This window comes from Phyllosticta capitalensis (genome assembly GCF_038381095.1).
Source record: "Phyllosticta capitalensis strain CBS 128856 chromosome Unknown BKA78scaffold_12, whole genome shotgun sequence".
Classification (NCBI taxonomy): Eukaryota; Fungi; Ascomycota; class Dothideomycetes; order Botryosphaeriales; family Phyllostictaceae; genus Phyllosticta; species Phyllosticta capitalensis.
The window spans coordinates 55,529-75,148 of record NW_027117450.1 but is presented as its reverse complement, the minus strand read 5'-3'; the positions used below and the strand labels follow the sequence as shown (position 1 = coordinate 75,148).

General features: G+C 54.8%; 11 protein-coding genes across 11 annotated transcripts; 4 read left to right on the top strand and 7 right to left on the bottom strand.

The window, feature by feature from the left end:
* Positions 1–867: 867 nt before the first annotated feature.
* Positions 868–1,181, bottom strand: BKA78DRAFT_356899 (uncharacterized protein; the record flags this gene model as incomplete). The annotated part of the gene is made up of 3 exons (XM_066892131.1): positions 868–897; positions 948–959; positions 1,026–1,181. The coding sequence occupies 3 exons, from the start codon at positions 1,179–1,181 to the stop codon at positions 868–870; spliced, it is 198 nt and encodes a 65-aa protein (XP_066738937.1).
* A 335-nt stretch (positions 1,182–1,516) lies between these two features.
* Positions 1,517–2,051, bottom strand: BKA78DRAFT_356898 (uncharacterized protein; the record flags this gene model as incomplete). The annotated part of the gene is made up of 2 exons (XM_066892130.1): positions 1,517–1,911; positions 1,991–2,051. 2 exons carry the CDS (start codon positions 2,049–2,051, stop codon positions 1,517–1,519), a joined length of 456 nt encoding a protein of 151 aa, XP_066738936.1.
* Positions 2,052–2,537: 486 nt separating this feature from the next.
* Positions 2,538–3,030, top strand: BKA78DRAFT_356897 (uncharacterized protein; the record flags this gene model as incomplete). Its single annotated transcript, XM_066892129.1, has 3 exons — positions 2,538–2,780; positions 2,822–2,970; positions 3,012–3,030. The coding sequence occupies 3 exons, from the start codon at positions 2,538–2,540 to the stop codon at positions 3,028–3,030; spliced, it is 411 nt and encodes a 136-aa protein (XP_066738935.1).
* A 493-nt stretch (positions 3,031–3,523) lies between these two features.
* BKA78DRAFT_356896 (uncharacterized protein) lies at positions 3,524–4,558 on the top strand (the record flags this gene model as incomplete). The annotated part of the gene is made up of 2 exons (XM_066892128.1): positions 3,524–3,679; positions 4,031–4,558. The coding sequence occupies 2 exons, from the start codon at positions 3,524–3,526 to the stop codon at positions 4,556–4,558; spliced, it is 684 nt and encodes a 227-aa protein (XP_066738934.1).
* Positions 4,559–7,577: 3,019 nt separating this feature from the next.
* Positions 7,578–8,813, bottom strand: BKA78DRAFT_356892 (uncharacterized protein; the record flags this gene model as incomplete). Its single annotated transcript, XM_066892127.1, has 2 exons — positions 7,578–7,639; positions 7,682–8,813. The coding sequence occupies 2 exons, from the start codon at positions 8,811–8,813 to the stop codon at positions 7,578–7,580; spliced, it is 1,194 nt and encodes a 397-aa protein (XP_066738933.1).
* Positions 8,814–9,365: 552 nt separating this feature from the next.
* BKA78DRAFT_326063 (uncharacterized protein) lies at positions 9,366–10,152 on the bottom strand. The gene has a single exon (XM_066889413.1). It carries the CDS (start codon positions 10,123–10,125, stop codon positions 9,625–9,627), a length of 501 nt encoding a protein of 166 aa, XP_066738932.1. The 5' UTR covers positions 10,126–10,152; the 3' UTR covers positions 9,366–9,624.
* Positions 10,153–10,939: 787 nt separating this feature from the next.
* On the bottom strand, positions 10,940–12,356 carry BKA78DRAFT_47666 (uncharacterized protein). The gene is made up of 2 exons (XM_066893250.1): positions 11,609–12,356; positions 10,940–11,565 (listed from the first exon to the last, which is right to left on the bottom strand). The coding sequence occupies exons 1-2, from the start codon at positions 11,930–11,932 to the stop codon at positions 11,020–11,022; spliced, it is 870 nt and encodes a 289-aa protein (XP_066738931.1). The 5' UTR covers positions 11,933–12,356; the 3' UTR covers positions 10,940–11,019.
* A 1,570-nt stretch (positions 12,357–13,926) lies between these two features.
* Positions 13,927–14,529, bottom strand: BKA78DRAFT_356888 (uncharacterized protein; the record flags this gene model as incomplete). The annotated part of the gene is made up of 2 exons (XM_066892126.1): positions 13,927–14,282; positions 14,403–14,529. 2 exons carry the CDS (start codon positions 14,527–14,529, stop codon positions 13,927–13,929), a joined length of 483 nt encoding a protein of 160 aa, XP_066738930.1.
* On the top strand, positions 14,273–16,599 carry BKA78DRAFT_47631 (uncharacterized protein). Its single transcript, XM_066893249.1, has one exon. It carries the CDS (start codon positions 14,739–14,741, stop codon positions 16,350–16,352), a length of 1,614 nt encoding a protein of 537 aa, XP_066738929.1. The 5' UTR covers positions 14,273–14,738; the 3' UTR covers positions 16,353–16,599.
* Positions 16,600–16,646: 47 nt separating this feature from the next.
* Positions 16,647–17,703, top strand: BKA78DRAFT_356886 (S-adenosyl-L-methionine-dependent methyltransferase; the record flags this gene model as incomplete). Its single annotated transcript, XM_066892125.1, has 3 exons — positions 16,647–16,673; positions 16,715–17,613; positions 17,664–17,703. The coding sequence occupies 3 exons, from the start codon at positions 16,647–16,649 to the stop codon at positions 17,701–17,703; spliced, it is 966 nt and encodes a 321-aa protein (XP_066738928.1).
* Positions 17,678–18,359, bottom strand: BKA78DRAFT_239229 (S-adenosyl-L-methionine-dependent methyltransferase; the record flags this gene model as incomplete). The annotated part of the gene is made up of 3 exons (XM_066883896.1): positions 17,678–17,842; positions 17,884–18,135; positions 18,180–18,359. Coding segments are annotated over 3 exons (597 nt in total), but the record flags the coding sequence as incomplete, so codon positions are not given.
* Between the last annotated feature and the right edge of the window lie 1,261 nt (positions 18,360–19,620).

Here is a 19,620-nt window from a genome sequence, read left to right as displayed (position 1 = left end):
TCTCGTCGTCGTGAGAGTTGAAAGATGTGGAATGGAGACGAAAGACGGAGAGTCTCCGTGTGACGCGTCATTGAAAAAGCAAAATGGCACGCGAATCCTGTCAAAATGATAGTTCAAAGGGACTTTTGCATTGGCGTTCTGACGTTCCTGGGTATACTGGAAACGGACTTTGACGGACACTTGTTCCAAGCCCATAGAGAGCGAGATATATTGTCTACGAGGTATGATTAGCGGGAATCCAACAACAAAAACTGGCATACGAACCTTCATCCTGAACAAGACTTGACGGCCGCATTCAGGTCAATGGAGGAGGGCAGTGCGACCAATTAAGGCTGAGCCGGACTTGTTTCCGCGCGATGGAATGGGATCCTCGACTTGTGGAGATCTATATCAATGCATTGTCAATGGCGCGTCGGGTGCGTAGTTGGAAGACTTGGCTGTGCTGACGAAAGAGATAGCCTCAGCTCAGGCGGACGCAGCCAGTCTTTTATACTGGCTCCGTGGCATCACAAACCTCGAAACAGACAAATCGAGAGTTCTACAACAATCAGAGGAGCGGCTCATTGGCAGCGGTCATCGTAGGCTTGAGCCGGAGGTGACTTTGTCGGTTCAAGCTTCGATGCGTCTGTCGTGTAGTCGCAACGACCAAACATGCAGAGCATTCGCTGATGAGCAGGCTGTTATCCATGGTTGGGCTCTGACACTGGAAGATGGGAATGACGGGCATGATTCACGAATGCGACGCAAGCGATGCGAGTAGACAGAATTCAATTGACTCCTAAACTACCCATGATACCCTAAAATGTCAGCGTTTGAAAGCTACCAGATGAGTAAACTTACCCTGTGGTTGTCTGCAAGTCGGCTTCCTCAAGATGGGAGCGGTGTTGAATGAAGAATCTGTATTGGTCAGCAATTGACCAAGTCCAAACCAAGCATGCCATCCTCACCTCCTCGAGGAGCTAATCCTTCGCAGTCTTGTCCTTGATGGATTCGTCGTAGAGGAGCAGCGCCCTCTCCATGTCGACCACGAGCTGGGCGAGCTCGTCCGTGCTAGCCTTGATGGAGTCGAGGTATGGGCCCGCAGTGCGGCCCGCGAGCAGGCTCAGCTCAGTCGCATCATCGTTGATCTTGTCGATGATGTCGCGGATGACGGCGGCGGTGTTTGGCTTGGAGGCGGTCATTTTGGATGGTGTATGGTGTGTGGTGTGTGGTGAAGGTGGATGGTTGAGGTGGGTGGAGGTGAATGGTAGGTAGAGGTCCGCGCAAAGGCACCAGTCTACGCAGTCACCTCGACCAACCAAACTGAAAACATGACCTTGCGCGGTCAGGCTTTCACGCGCCGATTTACCTTGAACGCTCTACTCGCTTCCAAAGTATTCCGCGACAATCAATGTGGAAGAGGTATGCTGTTGGAAGAACTGAATATTCACGGCTTCACGATGTGGACATTTGGAAAAAGACATCCAGGCCCAACTAAAAGTGTCAGCACATCCACCAAAAGAGATGAAAACTCACCTCATTCTTCCTTGAGAATCTTGATGATGGCGGTTTCGAGGCAGTCAATGGCAATCTCAATCGGTCCCTTTTCTTGGTGACGATCCTGTTGCATCCTCATCGCCCCCTTTTCCTGGTGACCCTCCTGCATCCGGATCGCCTCCTTGCGACGACGACGGTCCTCCCTCTTCCTGTCCATCTCCTTCTGATTTGCGTGAAAGCGACGGAGAAACTCGAGCTCTGCCGTATTCTTCTTGTCCAACTGGTCCTGGATTTCTCCAAGACGACGGCGATCCTTGAGCCGTGCTTCGGTGGCGCCCAGCCGTACGTTGGCGGTGTTGAGCTCGTCTTGAATGTTTGCGAGCATCGCGATGAGAGCGGCTTTTGTAACCATGCTGCAGTTGTCAGCAGCCTTGACTACAGGAAGGGATAAGCTACAGACTTGAGGACGTTGCCGATTGTCAAGATTTGTGGAAAGATTCGAAAGTCCACCGACACATTTTGACTTCTCCGTTCTGAATGTCGGTCTGCTTCGCCAGCCTGTATCCGTCGGCCATGGTGCAGCCGGGCTGCATGGACAAACACGCCGACACGATTGGGAAATGTCTGCATGCGTGGCCTTGCCTCGTCGACAGCCGGCTGCAGCCAAGTAGTCACGCCGCGATGCAGACAGCCAACAAAGTATCCGCGGGAATTGATCGGCAGATGCAGGAGGGGAAAATCGTCGGGATGCTGTGAAACGTCAGTGTCTGGAGACAGTCTAACGAAAAGGGGCAGTTTGAATCCACGACCCGCGATGTTTCGACTGCGTCTCACCCACTGTTCGAGATGAGAATTGCATTTTTCCTGTGTTCATCTGCTCGTTGTTTGCGTGGCTACGCTTCGTCGAGCCATCATGGCTGTGCAACCAGGGCTTGCTTGCTGCATGATCCAACGGAAAGCTGCCGCTGTCCGGTCTCAGGACGAGAACCCTGTCCATCCCAGCAATCGGTTGCTACAAGATGCCGCCGTCTGCAATCCTGTCAACACTGTCAGCCACCACCATGAATCAATCATCGCCCTCAACCCCATCCGAATCGTCGCCCTCCGAGTCGACGTCCTCCCCCTTGACCATGGAAGAGGCCTACAATCTCTGCATGACCGGCGACCACTTCCTACCCATCTCCGACGCCGTCAAAGACAGCAACAATGTCATGGAACTCAAATATCGCCTGGCCATGGTGGAGCTTTTGAGAATCAAGGAGAGAATCTTGAGGGAGCATCAGTTGGAGACGCCCATCACCATTGTTTCCTCAGCCATTGAGGACGCTCAGCTCACAATTTGGAGGCGGGTCTGGAAGCGTTGTTTAAAGAGTCGGAGGACCAGCGATGGATCAATGGACGGGATATTGCGACGGATTTGGAGTACAAACTCGAAGTGGCCGACCAAAAGTTGAAAAAGATGCGTCGAGACATTGTTGCGACCAAGTGGAACAAGTATGTGTTGTAATATTGGAGTTCTTTTCTGACATTGACAGGACTCGAGCGGCTGCGTGAGCTGGTCTTGGTGGTTGGCGTTCGTCTCTTGGGCTCGTTCTAAGCTGCGGGTAGTTGGGATGATGTACTCGGCGGCTCGATGCGTTCGGGCGGAGGTTTTCGAGGTTGATGGATGCAGTTGGAGAAGTAATTGGCTCGCTTGTAGTTGGTAGGCACCATATCAACACCAGACAACACGCAGCCGGTACTTGCTGGAGACGCTGACGACACCGCACCTTTCGCACACCAATCCTCGCCGCTCGTCTTGTTTCTCCATTTTCTCGTTGCTCTGCTCCATCCGCTGCTCTGCTCTGGTCTCCGCCTCTCGCCCGCTCACCTCGCTGCTCTTCTGCCTCGTCTCCCCGTCTACCATCCAGCCTCCTCGCTGCTCGTCCGCTGCTTCGTCACCGCTTCTGTCTCCTCTCCTCGCTCGCCCACCTTTGCTGCTCTGCGCCGCTCTGCTCCTCCCGTCTCTTCTCCGCCAACGCTTCCGTCTTTCGTCTTCTCGCCCAGCATGGCCACCTCCAACGCTTCTGTCTGCTCTGCCTCCTCGTCGCCCACCCTCACGCTCGCCGAAATGGTGGAACTGCAAGCAAAGGCGGCGCGCGCAGACCAATTGGAAGCTAAAAAGTTGAGCCTTGAGCGCGAGGTGTCGCGCCTCAAACGGAAAGTCTGAAAGGAAGACATCAAATACTGGGAATTGAAGTCTGAATTCGACCTGGAAGAGGCCGCCCATAGCACCACGCAGGACTACCTTGACGCCGCACGGAAGGAGGCTGAAGATATGGATATCCTGCATGACCAAGCTGTGCTAGCCTCAAACCGATGTCAATCAGCTTGGATTAGTGTGGAGCTTGAGATGAAGAGCAACGCGTCCAAGCACAAGCAGTAGATTGAAGCCACTGAGAGGGAGCTGGACAACATGCGCATCACTCTATATGACGCGCTCAACAAGCTTGCGGCGGCCGAAGCGGCGGCCAGACATGCCCCTGGGCTCATGTACATAATCGAACAGCTGTAGCAGCAAGTTCAGTCTTGCAAGGCGACCATTGCACAGCTTCGCAAAGAGCGGGACAGTCTGCGTCTCGGAATTGAAAAATCGACCCATAGAGTCGCCATCGAAGACCTCGAAAAGGCCAGGTCGTCCTCCCTGGAACACGAGAAGTTGAAGGTCGCCCACGCCAGCCTACAAGTCGACCATGAAGAACTCAAGAAGACGCATGGGGCGTTGAAAGAGTCCTATGACACTCTCCAACACAAGTCTGTTGAGACCATTTCGCAACTTGAGGCAGTCATCAGCAAGCAGTACAACTTGCTTGATGGATATAGGGCCCGTCTCGGCGAATCTGGACAAGTGATCGAGGTAGCTCACACGGTCGCCATTGACGAGCGCGAAAAAGCAAAGTCGTCTACTGAGACCATTTCGCAACTCGAAGCAATCATCAGCAGGCAGTACAGCTTGCTTGATGGGTACAGGGCCCGTCTCAACGAATCTGGACAAGTTGTGTCGAGCTTGCGACATGTCAACTCGGAGGATCCCGCGGCATAGGAACGAGGGTTGAAGATTCGGTGTGGAAGGGGATCAAACGGATTCAGGGATCATCTGGTAGTTGTGTGTGTCACGAGATAATTGATTGGGGTTTGAAAAACGTTTACATGCTACTTGGATTGGCATCGAAACCGTCCAATGCCGCCCAGAGCAATGTGGATATGACTGCAAACATGCGGGCGGTCGTATCGAGGACTGGGACTCGGGGTCCTCGAGGGAACAGGAGCTGCTCCGGGTTGTAGTACGGGCCATCCGGAATCGGTTCGAGCGGCCCGAGGACCATGGGTGTTGTGAATTTGCGGTCCATTTTGGAGTGGACGAGGCGGAGTACATGTAGGCCTCTTCCCGATCGTGACGTGCGAGTGGTCGCATATGCAATTCCCCAGGCGCCGTCAGGGGTCCGCGATACCCTGCACCCGCCAGACCTTGTGTAACCAGTCCGTCGTGGATCATTGCAGTCCTCACCGCTCCTGCAGTTGTCCTCAGCGTGACCTCGCGAGACAGCACGACAGACGGCCCAGTGTACCACTTCCCAGGCAGCGGCTGTATTTCAAAAGACGTATTCCCAGCACCACGACCTTTACACCAAGGACAATCATCCCTTCCCGCAGGTCAGTTGCACTTCCTGTCCTGTAATCTCATTAACAGTCGCCAGACATCATGGACCTCTCCAAATGCAGGAGGTCGCTTGAGAGGCTCAAGGCCTACTATGAAGATCGTCTTCAAATGTTGCTTCGCCTATTCCGCTATACTGATTGGGACACGCGCGACAGGTCCGAGTACCGCGAGTTCCTTGTAAAGTTGGATACAGCCGCTGACGACACTGTCCATGTCAACAACCTCCTCAAAAACGCCAATTCCCGGTACAACAAAAGGCGTTGAATCCAGTCTGCGACATTTCTTAGCCGTCGATTCAATCTTTGTTCTTCACGTGGTTGGATGGGCTGAGGCTGTGTTGTGTGTCACAGGGAGCATTTGTAGTCATGAGAGAATTGATTTGAGATTTGAAAACATTTACAATGCTACTTGCGACTTCTCAGATTGGCATCGAAGCCGCCAATGCTGCCCGGAACCATGTGGATATGACTGGGAAGCGGCCGAGTGTTGGGAGGAGGGAGGGCGGCGCGACGGCTCATTTGGCGTCGCCGTTGGTGGTGGTTGTGGTGGTCGTGGTCGTGGTCGTGGTCGTGGTCGTGGTCGTGGTCGTGGTCGTGGTGCCGCCGGTGGCGGTTGTTTTTGTTGTTGTTGTTGTTGTTGTTGTTGTTGTTGTGGTGGTGGTGGTGGTGGATTGGGAGGACGCGGGGGGACCAGGGCGGTTGGTGGCGCTCGCGCGCAGGGCGGTCTGTTGGCGGGCAATTGCCTCACTACCAATTGTAAGTACATTATACAATACAGAGACTACAGTGTGCTCACCACCTCTGCAACTCGACCTCGTTGAGGGCATTCGTCTCCTTAATCTCGGCTATCTGCTGGTACAATTCCTCGAGAGTCGTGGGAATCCTATTAATCTGTGAGCTAAACTCCATCAAGAGATTGTATACATCCATACATGGTGATGTCGGGGAGGCGGGCAGGTGGGTGGAGCGCAGGCTTGGGTGCTCAACGGGCAGGGAGCGAGCAGGTGTGTGGTTCAGAGGCTTGGATGGCAGACGGGCAGGGTGGGCCGGCGGCGAGGTGGATGAGTTCGAGGTGCAAAGGTGGCCAGAAGAGGAAAAGGTTCCAGGTGAGGGGATTGGTTTTGTAGTGTGGGTGGCTTACCCAATGGGAAGGTGCAGCTTCTACTCTCGTCAAGCTCGCCAACACCACACCAACATATTCGGCGACCCTCCTCTCGCCCAACATGAACCCCTCCAAGCCGCCCGCTGCGCCCATGTATGATTGCAGCCTCTTGCTATGATCTGGTTGCTGACGTGCCAACAGGACCTCCGAAGAAATGGCTAAGGAAATCCACAAGCTGAGGGAGGAGAACCGCGAGTTGAAGGAGGAGCGGCGCGAGCACCTGGACGAGATTGACGATCTTGAGCGCAAGCTTGCGAGAGCCCGGTCCACCGCAAAGTAGGTCCCAAACCTCATGTCACGGACGCAGCACTTGGAGATGCTGCTCGAATATCGGAACCGCACGATCAAATAGCTGGAGGCGTCGCTCAAGCCGAAGCAGGACTGAGTATGGCTGGCTGCCGAGGAGAAGCGGGCACTGCGCCCAAAGGTGATTGTTCCAAGCTCTTCAACGGGAATGATCCGTTGCAGTCATGCTGAGCGCGCAGGTGACCAGGCCGCGATGGATAAATACTGCGTCTGCCCGGCCTGTTCAACGCCATACCTCAAACACCATCCTCAAGGTAATCAGGCTCCGGGCATACGTGTTTCATTCTGACACGACCACAGAACCAAACATCTCTCAACATGAACACAATCCCGCCCCAGGGCGTCTGCGGTAAGTACCATCATTCAAGTCTGAGGATGCACTGACAAGGACAGTCAACTGCGTTCGTCTCCAGCAGCAGATTGCCGCCATGCAGCTGACAATCAACAACCTCTCCAACGAAATCCGCATGCTCGGTGACGCTATCAACAACCTACAGAGCCATCTCAGACGCCAGGGTCAGCAGGGCAGAGGGTGGTCAGAACGGTCGGCTTGGACTTTACCTGAGTGCGGGCATGGATAGCGGAATACAATGGCTTGAGAATTGAATTTGCAAAGCCCACAGAATCGTTGTATGCAGTGGCGAAGTGGGTGTTGAATGGCAACATGCGGCATGGACTGGGAGCTCATGGGTCGCCGTCCATTTTGCGCTCGTCGGAAATTATGGCCTCTGCTGACAGGTCGCCGAGGAGGGGGAACGGCTGCGTCCAAGATGATACCAGCTGAGGACGAGGAGCTCGTCGAAGCAACTGGGGCGTTGGAGATGCAAAAGTCAGTAGCAGAGGACATTCGATGGCAAGCAAAACTTTTGATTCATATGATACACTCAGCCACGACGATACACAAACAGTCAACCTCGACAACCTCCGACCATCACTAGAGACCATCATCCTCGACCGGCGACCAAGGGGCCTCGACAGGGGTGGTCGGGACAAACACTAAAGGGTCAGCAAGGTCAGAAGAATGTGGAACAAACGTACCGGTGGACGCGTCGTCCTCGACATCCGTCATGTCCAGCATCGTGCGCTGGATATGCTCAAGCTCGGAAATGTCGTATTCACAATTGTAGGTGTCGACGTAGCGCCGGCCGGCAGACTTTGATAAGAGGTTTTTGAGGTTTTCAATCTTACGGTTGATGATGGCCATGGCTGGCGTGAAGTGCATGGCGTTTGAGGACCATTTGGCCCAGTGATGAGCCGCAATGTTGCCAGCTTCCTTGGTGCTGGCAGGCGTGTAATAGTGCAATCCGGCGCCACCAGCAACCATGCCCTGGCCAATAATGTTCAGGGCAAGTTCGCCGTAGCGCGCTTGGTCGGGGGTGAAGCAGCGCGCCACGACGTACTCGTGGATGTAGAACTGGGGAAAGATGCGCTCACAAATGCGGTCCACCAACTGAACCAAAGCGCTGCGCGGAGACTCCTTTGGGTTGGGACAGTAGACGAAAGCTGAAAGAGGACGAACATCCTTGTCGGAGTGATGACGCGCCATGACCGCGTCGAAAAATTGCTGTGCGTCCTCGCGGTCAACAACAGGGCCCAAGCCGACGCGCTCCATCATCTCCGGACTGATGCTGCAAAAGCGGACAATGCTGGCAATGTCGGCAAGTTGGTCCCTTGAAGGCTCAAAGCTGTTGTTATCAACAAGGTAATGCGCACGCAGGGTTGGCTGCTGGCAAACCAGCTTGCCATCAATACGCAAAGGAGAAATACGCATCTCCTCGTTGGTCAAGGAGATGAACTTGGTGACAGCAGGGAGGGAGTGGTTGGCGACCACGCGCGGAAGAGTACCGTTGATGACGCAACGAAGAACGTCCGGAGGAATCGACGAGAGGAGAGTAAAAGTGGCCGTCTTGAACGGTCTCTCGGCGGGGAATCCCGGGAACGAGTCCTCCCAGGCTTTCTCCGTCATCTCGCAGATTGCGTTGGAGAGGTGAGCGTACGGGCATTGAGGGTTGGAGGGTTCGACGGGGTCCTCAACATTGGAGTCGATGGGGTCGAGAACGCCAGGGACAAACATTCCACCAGTGACCTCGCCACAGACGTGGGTGTCGTTAAAGGTGGTGGCCGAGGAGGCGGTCGAGAGGGCGGCGGAGGAGTTGGAAGAGGAAGACATGATGAGATTGGAGTTGGAGTTGAGCTGACGATACGATGGCGAACGGTGGTGAGGATAGACGACAGACGTGAGCTATATTCGACTCCTCCAGAGTTTGTCAATGTCCACTGCTGTCCGGCATGACAACGGCCTGACAATCCTCTGCATGTCCGCTTGTTCACCACTCAAACACCAACGCGATGGAAGAAAGAATGGCAATCAGTTTGCCCAATGTGCTGCGATGCGCCGTTTCCTGTAGGTAGGATGCGTACAAGGAGTGATCAAATACCTTTGTCGATGTGAAGAAATCCAGGATCCCGTGGAAGTATCAGGTCTCTGCGGTCGATGGTGTTGATGTCGATGTACCAAATTGCCTGTTGGGCAGGCTGGAGGACAAATTTTGTCGTGATGCAGAGTCGTTGTTTGCCCTGATACGCATGCAAGGAGTGTCTGCAGACCCTAGCAAGAAATCATCCGTGCCAGCCATGGCGAGAGCCGCCTCTCCGCCGCACGCCAAGGGTCCATCATCTGCACGCATGCCGCTCGGACAGTAGACAGGGATCCAACGCGTTGCAGGAATCGATTGGTCCTCCAGCAGGTCCCCCGGTATGAGACAGCTGTGGAGGAAGTCGTCGTTGCACACCGTCAGCCATTCCAACCGCGGTAGAGGAGCTGTGGAATCTACGAGTAAGTCAGACACCAGAAGCGTCGTTGTACAAGGAGTGATCCCGTGGCGGTCTCAAAACCTGCTCCACTGGACCAACGGCTTCTTGCAGCACCCTTCATTTCCTCTTCATGGATTGAGATGGTTGCATCGACAACTTGCAGCACTTCATCTGCAACATTCCAAAAGATGATGGCAGACCCACCGCTGTCCATCACATAAATCGCCGGTAGACTGCAAGACTTGACGTCCAACCGCCATCATGTACTCGCCATTCGTACTTTCGCTATACGACCAAGAGCAACCTTTTCTGGACGAGATACGGGCTTGGGAGACACTCGCTGTCGACGTGGACCAAAAGGCACTCATGGCACGCAACGGATTGGAGGCCAGAATCAAGATTGCAGACTTGCTATACCAGCAGGTCATGGGCGAGTACAGCCTCCCGACGGAAAAGTACGCCCAGTTGCTCACTTCCACGTTTGACGAATTCAAGGGCTTGCTGCATACGGTCGACCGCGTGTTTGAAGCCGAAAAGTGCGTCATGGCCCAACTTGCAGGGTCCAAGGCTAGCCGCGAGCATCTGCTCGGGCTAGTGTGCGAAGCCGCCTCCAATGATGACCCAGCGTTCATGGGCTTGGTGGAACAACTTGCAGATGGGTTCCACATTCTCAAGAGGGAGTTTTACAGGGTAGCAGACACTTGGAATGCCCTTATAGTGCAACTTGGGTTACTACACGGCCGGGTTGCCTGTTTGGAGTCAGCCATTGCTTTTTATGCGGAGCGAATTCGACAGACGACCTCACTATGAACGTCTTGGTAAGTGATTCTGTTGTTTTGTGGCGCCACTAACATTTGTAGCAACTCCTCACCGAAACCATTGCCTGGGAGGAGCGGGTTGTCCTCGAACATCAACTCGTCACTGCCACTCTGCTCTCCACTCGCAAACGAGGCGACCAGATCGAACAACGCCTCATCGGAATGGAGCCCAGGTGCAGCGCTACCATCTCCATCATCAAACGACAGACTCCAGTCAACGAGTACAATCTCAACATTCTCGTCGGCTTCATGACACAATTTCGGGCAGTGATGGAGTGCGGAGACAAGTTTGAAAAGGTCGAGGTCCCGGGCGAGTGGCAGGAATTTCGTCAATCCAAGGAGAGGCTTCACACCACCGTGGTGTCGACATTTCGCAAGGACTGGGCTGGAAATCTCAACACCTTCTGTATTGGTCACGTCCTCGAGCAGCAGCGCGTCAAGTTTGCGGAGGATTTTGCGGCGGTCAGGCCGGCCATGGAGAGACACTTGGGCTTGCTGAGGGAGTGCACCAAGGAGATGGAGGATGCCAATTCTTTTGTTGATGCAGGACTCGACAAGGTGGAGGAGATTTTGGGCATGTACTAGGTGGTCGAGGTCTGGATGTCCTTGCGCCGGAGGTGTGAGGTCAGTGACGTGATTCGAGGAAGAGGCTGAAGCACGAGCAGAAGATGAGTCGGAGCTCCAAATGTATCCTCGTTTCGCGGTCTTTGCAGTACAACCCCACGATTCAGCGGTCGATAATCGTTACGGCTCAGACTTCAGTCCCTCATCCAACCGCTTCACGACTCCAGCCACCTGCACCTTCAACACCGCCTTCTCCCTCTGCAGCACCTTCGCCTTCTCCGACAGCCTGTCCAGATTCGCCTTGTAAGGCATCTCCTCAATCACCAAATGACGGTGGCGGATCCTGGACACCTGGCATCCGAAAAAGGTCGTCGCCGGCTCCACCGTTCCGTCGTTGCATTGGACCGCCAGGCGCTCCAGATTGGCCAACATCGCCTCCATCGCTATCCGGTCCGACTTGATGGTGCGTGTGTAGTAGGCCAAGTCTCGGAGAAGGACTTTGAGGTGGACGTCCTTTTTGTCGAATGCGTGGAGAAACTTTACGATTCTGTGGTGCTGGGCGTCACTCATTCCAAGGGCCAAATCTGTGGCCATGTCCCAGTAGCTGTTCAAGTCGGCGTCAATCTTGTAGAGGCGGGTTTCGATCGTGGCTGCAAGAGACTCGTATTTGGCTAGGTGGGCGATGAGGGCGTTCCCCTGCTCGCGGTGTGATTTGGCGGTTTCAATCTGCGCCGTTAGCGCAAGTTCGAAGCGAATGGTGGTGACGTACATAGGACATGCTGTCGGACATTCTAAATTGGAGCAACGCAGAAATCTCGCCGGCAGACGTTGGCGAGGAGATCAGCCTTGGGTATGGCAGAACCGCCAAGTTTGCCAATCGCTTCTTCACGTCTGTAGAGAAGCGAATGGAAGAGAAAGGCAACTGCAGGATCAAACACGCTGGGTCTTGCTCGGGCTGGGCTACATGCTGAATTTGATGGCGGCATGGAGACGGGGCGCCATTAATTGTAGAGTTGTGGTTCTTGAAAGGCTTTATCCGGGCAACCTTTGAGCTGCATCCATCAGACTTGACGGCGGTGGGTATACGGAGCATCCGGTCTGGTCGACGGCGGGCTGGTCGGGTTGAGTTTCTCAGGCACACGGCAGAAACTAATCAACCGCGACGGTGGGGCCTGCGTTGGTCTGCGGTACTACAGGGAGCATCCAGTCTGGTAATGTCTAGGTGTGTCGGTTGACGAGGCTGGACAGTTCTTCGTCTACCTTGTTCGACGGCGGGCTGGGTTTCGTCAGGGCGGACGGATTCTTCGCCTAGCTCGCCCGGCAGACTGATCAACAGCGACGGTTGTACAGGGTCTGCGTTAGTAATGTTTGCGGCAGACTGATTGCTTCGCTTTTCTCATCCGACAGCAGCTCGCTTTCCTCATTTCATCATGGTTTTCGACGGGGAGCATCCGTGGTAATGTCTGCATGGTTCCTCGTCCGACGGCAGCTTGAAATTTCCATTCACGGCGCGCATTTTCGTTCGACAGCAGATGCTTCGTCCGGCAGGGGCTTCGCCATGGGGTTCTCTATTCAACGATGGCGGGGACTTGTTGACAGCTAGACGGTTAGGTAGTACAGGGAGCATTCGAGCATATGGTCTGGTGGTGGGTGACGAGAATGAGGGACGCGGAAACGTGTTGCTGGATGTTTGTGATTTGGATCTGCTGCGATGTTTGCAGTCAGTAGAGCATCCAGTGATTCACATACCTCTGAAATTCGCTTCCTCGCCGACACAAACTCGACTCTACACGAACCTCTTCATCATCCTTCCCGTGGCGCCTGCGTCCCCGCCCACAATGTAAGAGTGCGCCTCTTGACATGCACAGCAGCTGACACGAACAGCTCCATGTCGCAGCAGGAGCTTTACAATGCCGAACTGGAAGCCAAGGCCATCTACGACAAGGAAAAACAATACCTCGACGAGCAGGAGGCCATGCTGCAGGAGGTGAGGGAGGGTCTGGATCGGCAGGCGGCGCAAGAAGCTCTACAAGAGATGAAGGAGTGTTGCGATGTTGTGGAGTTGCAGAGGGAGCTCCAGGGGAGGCAGATCAAGTGACGGTCGACGGTGGTGGATACCAGAGCCAGAGACGCTCTGCAGCTAGCGGTGCCTAGTTGTAACCAAATAAAACCCTTACCCTGAGCCGGCAGACAAGGACGCGCAAAGGTTGGAAAGCTGGTTGCAGGAAAGACGGTCCGTATCCCTAACCCTTCCTTGCAGCAAGGCGCTTGCGAGCGAAGCGAGCAAGCGGGGGAGGTGGGCGGGACGAACCTCGCCGGAGGCGCCTATTAGTGTGTGATTGATCGGCGTGTAGTTGTTGATATTCCGATCAAATCAGACCAGACCAGACTAGAGAGCAGAGCCTCGCCGGAGGTGCCCATGTGCGTGAGGTGGTTGATATTCCAGGGTGAGCAGACAGGGCCAGACCAGAGCAGAGGAGAGCAGACGCAGAACCCGGACAGCAGCAAGAGACGCAAATCTCGGTCCAGAGCATCCAGAGCCAAGACAGCAACCAAGTAGCCATCTCAAACCAAAAACGCGAACCCTAACCTTTCCTTGCAACAAGGCTCTTGCGAGCGGAGCGAGCAAGCGGGTGAGAAGGGCGGGACGAACCTGGCCGGAGGCGCCCACGGGTGTACGGTGGTTGATATTTCGGGATAAGCAGGCAGTAGTGACGAGCAGACAGACCAGACCAGAGGAGAAGAGAGTCTCGCCGGAGGCGCCCATCACTGTGCGGTGGTTGGTCGAAATGTGGTGGTTGAAATCCTAGGGTTAGCAGACAGTAATATTCCAGGGCCAGTCCAGCCAAAACAGCAGATAATCAAGAACCAAGCACGGAAAACCTCAACCCTAACCCTAACCCCGAGTCAACGGTCGAGAGACAAGAAAGTAGTGCCCAGTTGTAATAAAAATAAAACCCTAACCCTGAGCTGGCAGAGAGAGAGGACAGACCAGCCAGGATGCAAAACCTGACAAAAGTCGAGCCAGCAGACAAAGCAGACAACCAGCCCGAGTCCAGTCGAGACGCTCTGCAGTCGATTGAAATTTCACCATTCTTGCAGTGTTTGACTCGATAGTTCCAGCGTGCCGCCTGGCTTTGACGGGTTCCCAGCGCCCTCGCCGCCGGTGTCTTTGGGTCCCGATTTGGAGAGTTTGTTTGCGGGGTGGCCAAGGAGAGCCTTGCGCGGCCGGGCTCCGGTGAGGAGTTTGGGATGCCGGCTGCGAGGCGGATTGTGGTCGAGGAGTTGGTCGAGACGTTTGCCGGGACGTGGAGTTGAGGATGGCGGCGGTCGATGCGGCGAGGAGCGTGGGATGCGGTCGTAAGGCGCGAGGACGCTGATTGGCCCGCCCAGCCGCACAGCCGCGCGCAGAGGGTCCGGGTACATGCCCGTAGTTTTGCCGCCTTGACGCCTCCAGCCGCCTCCAATACCGGACAACAACATCAACATCACATCATCACCACCACTATCAACACCATCTCCTCCTCCTCGGCGAAACGCATCTCAGGTGCCCTGTCGGCCACGCGTGTTGGCAGCCTGCCTCATCTTCGACTTGTCGTCGGTGGTGCCCTGTCGGCCGCGATCTGTGTTGGCAGCTTGCACTCTTTGCTTGCGCACCTTGGCCTCGACCACGTCCTGTCGGCCACACATGTTGGCAGCTTGCGGCTCTTCGTCTCCATCGTCATTGTCGCCCTGTCGGCTGTGCTCTGTGTCGGCAGCTACCTTGTCGGGTCAAGCTCTGCACTGTTTCGCCTTGGCTTCTTTCTGACAGCTTGCGCATCCTGTCATCCCCATTTCCACGCCATCTTCATCACTAACGAGCATTTCTTCTAGTCTTTCGGGAACCGCTTCCCCTCGGCATGGGCTCCCACGGCACCACCCCAAAGGCTTTGGGTGCGCAGGTTGAATGGATCGTGGAGGGACAACCGGTCGTCATTGCGTGGAAAGGGTCGGATTCTTGCGGGGACGTACGTCGGCTGGGATTATTCGAGGCGCCGAAAAACAACAAGGAGGATACAAATGACAAGAATGAAGGAGTTGGCCCGGCGCTTTGGGTTGGCTGCGATGTCCAAAATTCTCGCCGCATGCTTGTGTGCATTCGAGTGGCAGTCAAGATCCATTCATCGACTTCCAGACGCTACAGAGACATGTTCTTCGTCCTCCCTGTTGAAAATTTGCGACTCGCCAGAGATGATTCCATGGAAATGTTCCAGGACGGCCTCCAGCACGACATGTGCAGCCACCTTGGCTTTTCGCTTCTTCGCGACTCTACCTCTCCCTACGTTGTAATGCCAGTCCCCCGCCACGCGCCTCAGAAACCCCTCGGTGACATGTCTGGCCACTTGGTGCGGTCGCTTCAAGAGCTGTTGACTGTTCCCAGGTTCCAAGTATGCGTCGACGGTGCGGATTTATTGGAAACACTACTGCCGAGATTTGAGATGAGCGGCGACCTCGAGAGTCTGCGGGTCGATCTCAAGGGCACTTTCGACCACGGGTTCGCTGGAGGAGTCAATCGGTGGGACATGTACCCCGTTACGTCGGATAGCCTTCACAGGCACCTCTGGAACCCACCCGGCCGTGATTTCCCGCCATCTTATTCGCCTTCGCTCCGTTGGGACGCCGGGGAGAACATACAGCTGGGTACAAAACGCAAGGCTTCGGCATCGCCACCTCGCGATGCGTGCCCCCGACCAACAAAGGCGGGTCTCGAGGCGCTCGCCGTCGACGAGGACGAGGGCGACACGGAGCGAGATTCTTCAGGCGAGATGCTCAAATGGGCGGAGGCCGTGAGGGCTGAGCTGCCAGGCGAGGTGCAAATCCACCCTTACACGCCGCCCGCATACCATCAACAGGACTCGGGAAGCATTGAGCTTCCCTCCATCAGCGCTCCCGGCCTCTTCCTCCCAGCGACTGCTGTCTGGAGAAAACGTTTCGACACGCCAAGTGCTGTCTTTCTTGACGTGGTTCTGCTGCTCAAGCAAGGCATTCGCAGCGACCCACGGTGCCACGTCGATTTGATGGAAGACTTCCTGGCGCTCGGCTTCGCCGCACGTCTCGCTGTCAAGGAGTTTACGACTGCCCAACAGACGACGCCAGCACAGGAATCCAGACTTGATTTCTTCACCCGCACAAGGCATCGGGTCGCCCGGCGTCTGATTGAAAATGCCGCCGACGATCGCCAAAAGCCGCCGTCGCCTTGGCCTCGGGGCGCGGTTGAACAAGTCGACTATGTTCGCGGCTGGCTCAACCAAAGCGTCGAGCAAAACTGCGACCTGGACATTTTCGACGAACTCACTGCCATGCAGCGTGCGGCCCAGCAACTGGCCAATGGTCGCGTATTGCTTGGTGACGGACCGCCACATGATCCTTTGGTATGGGCGTTTGAGCTTTCGCGCGCAACTTGCCTTGCCGCTGCCTTTTTCAAGCTGGGTCACTTGCATTCTGTGGTGCCGGCTGAGGATGACATTAGTTGAGGCCCATGGAGTACGCGGCTACGGGTTGCACGAGACGAGTCATGGCAGCAAGAAGCCAAAGAGAAGATGGATTGACACTTCTTCGTCAATAGGTTGTAGATGTAGCCGCACTGCGCGTTTGTAGTCCCTGTAGATGTCTGCAATCCAATCTGTTAATCGAAAGGGTGCGGTCGGCTGTCCGGAATTAGGACAGACAGTGCTGTGCCTCACGACCCACTTGTTTGTCGATCGCGGCACTGGCTATAATTCAGTCAGTCTGCGCTGCATTTCAGGGGCACTTCCACTTCCACTCTCATGTCCTCCCTCGAAGTAGACGCCGAGGTACGTCCCCTCCCACTTCAACATCCCCTCTGACAATCCAGTTTGAACTCGACTCGGCAGTAGATGTCGAAAGTCAACTGTCTGCCTTCACCCAATCCCTCACCTCGAGCGTGACAGCCTACCCCATCGAACATGGCCGGCGCTACCACGCATACAAGGACGGCGACTACTTCATGCCCAACGACGAGAACGAGCTGGACCGACTGGACTTCTTCCACGAAATGATGGTGCGCCTGGTAGGTTTGTACCGATGTCCGTTGAAGGAGCCAAAGAGGATTCTCGACGTGGGAACCGGAACGGGCATCTGGGCGATTGAAATGGGCGACAAATATCCCTCCGCGGAAATCCTCGGCAACGACCTCTCCCCGGTGCAGCCGTTGTGGGTTCCCCCGAATGTCAAGTTTGAAGTCGACGACGTCGAGTCCCGGTGGATGCATCCGCATCCGTTTGACCTCGTATTTTGTCGATACATGGACGGGGCCATCTCCGACTGGGCGGCTCTTATTCGCAACGCCTACTCAAAGACGACTCCGGGGGGATGGACCGAGTTTCAAGCTTTCGATGTTCATTTCCGGTCGGACGACGACAGTCTCAAGCCAGATGCGTACATGAATCAATTTGTCGACCATCTCAAGGAGGGATGCAGGCTGGCTGGAAAAGAGTTGGTCCCGGGTCCCAAGTTGGAGGGATGGTTCAAAGAGGCGGGTTTCAAAAACATTCGGGTCGAGACTTGGAAAGTTCCAATGGGACCGTGGCCAAAAGACCCCGAGTTGAAACGGATCGGCATGTTCAATCTCGCGCAAGCGACGGATGGAATGGAGGCCTTTACTCTGCGGATGTTTACCAAAGTGTTGGGATGGACGGTAGAGGAGGTCCAAGTGTTCAATGCTAGGGTGAAGCAGGAGTACAAGAGCAAGCTGATCCACTCGTACTTTACACTGTAAGTGTCCTCGATTTTAGTCGATTTTATGATCGCGCTAACCGTGTCAGTTACGCCGTGTATGGACAGAGAGAGGTTTCCCCAAAATGAATCCGTAGTAATCAAAAGAATCGCCACCTCCCAGAACCTCCATTTCCAACTTCCACTCTCCAAGCAGAGGTTTGACAAAGTGCGGCTGTCTGTAGGTAATGTAGAGGAATACTCCATCATCTTTCAAGACGCGACGGACCTACAATGTTAGTCAGAATCAGCAATTCATAGGACACTCACCTCGTCCATATATTTCGACGCATTCTCCTTGACATCCTCCGGGGGATTCCACGGGCTTCCATGAATCATGGCATCGAGAGTGCCCTTGTCAAAGGCGACATCAACAGAAGAGGAAGGAATGTCCATGTTTCGGACATCTCCACATTTCCATTCGACGGTGGAGCGGGTAGACATGAGGTTGACGACGACGGAGGAAAAGTCGATGCATAGTTGGTTGGTGTAGCCGCGGGATTGAAGATCGGAGGGAATTGACTGAGGAGTGAGCGACGATAGAGGCGACGATCGTCAAGACTTACACTATCTCCAGATCCTAGATGAAGAATTCTTGCATCATGCGGCTTGGTAAAGAGGTGTTTTTTGAAAAAGGGCTCGAGGGCGTCGAATGATCTGAACCATTCGTGCGTGGGCTCTTCTCCGGCCTTGGAGTAGCGCTCGTCCCAGAATTCGGCATAGGCGAGGGCTTCTACTTCGCTCTCGTTCATTGCGGACGAGTGTAGTTGGCAAAGGCGGAGTTGATTTGATTGGTTGAAGAGCGGAGGATTTGAGAGAAAAAAACAATGCGGGGGATGACTAATCCCGGGCCGGTCGGCATGCCGACGCGACCGATTCTTTTTCCAACTTTTTTCTGTCCTTGTCACACCACCATCCTGCGGTGTGCAAACATTGTCTTCCAGTCATGCGGCACTTCACAAAGAATGACCAGCACACGGACTCTGCAGAGGCCTCGCCGCCTTTTCAAAAGTGATGAAAGATGGGCTGACCTGCGCAAAGACTGTAGGACGATGCTGGTGCATTCATCAGGCCTCCATTCGGCTCGCGGCATGGTCGCAGGGCTGAATGTAGGCGTTTGTAAGTTGTTTTCGCGTTTTCAAGTCGAATCATTTCCTTCAAGTTTCTCCCAAAAGAAAAGACGAGCGGAAAAGAAGCTGCGAATGCCTCCAAAGGCGACCAATCAACAAGCCTTCGTTTGACCATGCACCCCACACTTCAAGACCATACGTGGGTGGGGGAAGGGATCGCACACAGGAAGTGGAGGCAGATTGCGTTGGCGAAAGACGAGATGGATTGAACTCCGACAGCAGGCGAAGCGACTGCTCGACACAGCGCGCGACAGACGTCAGCGGAACGACGAAATGGATTGGACGAAGAGAGATCAAAGCCGACGCTACTGCTCGACACAGACGTCCTGCAGAGTGCTTTGCTCGTGCGAGCGAATTGCAAGGATCCTGCCTTGCTTCAAGTTGAGAGACGGACTGCTGCGATGACTCACTGCAGGACGACAGACAGATGGACGTTGATTCCACACGGTAGATGGTTTTCGGCGGATTGCCTGTGAGCGACGCTTCGCTTTTCTTTTCCTGTAAGAAGGTCAGCTGACGCGCGCGAGAGTCAAAATGAAAGATGCAAACAACACTTCTTCAACCACACGCAGTCCAACAGTCATGAGACACGCGTGTTGGCTTTTCCTGGCCAATCGTTGCCAAAATCCAACGCATGTTGAAGTAGGAGTGAGGCACTGGAGGTGCTCGGGCCGGGTTGGGAACTGGGCAACAAGCGGTGTATGTCGATCTGCCCCGCTGCTCAGTCCATCTCCAACACCATGATAAGCTGCCGATAGCGGGTGTCGAAACGGTGGGATCATCGCGTCAGGGTACGTGTGGCGTATGCAGCATGGTGTTGATATACCGCTCATGCGCACCACCATCCTTGCTGCAGTCTCCTGGACAAATTTCTCGA

Excerpts from the sequence above, each read along its gene's own strand:
- BKA78DRAFT_47631 (XM_066893249.1), top strand. The coding sequence starts at position 14,739 with ATGGGCTCCCACGGCACCACCCCAAAGGCTTTGGGTGCGCAGGTTGAA.
- BKA78DRAFT_326063 (XM_066889413.1), bottom strand. The coding sequence starts at position 10,125 with ATGTGGAACCCATCTGCAAGTTGTTCCACCAAGCCCATGAACGCTGGG.
- BKA78DRAFT_47666 (XM_066893250.1), bottom strand. The coding sequence starts at position 11,932 with ATGCTCCGTATACCCACCGCCGTCAAGTCTGATGGATGCAGCTCAAAG. Across the intron at positions 11,566-11,608 it reads TGTCCGACAGCATGTCCTAT|ATTGAAACCGCCAAATCACA; the intron begins GTACGTCACCAC and ends CTAACGGCGCAG.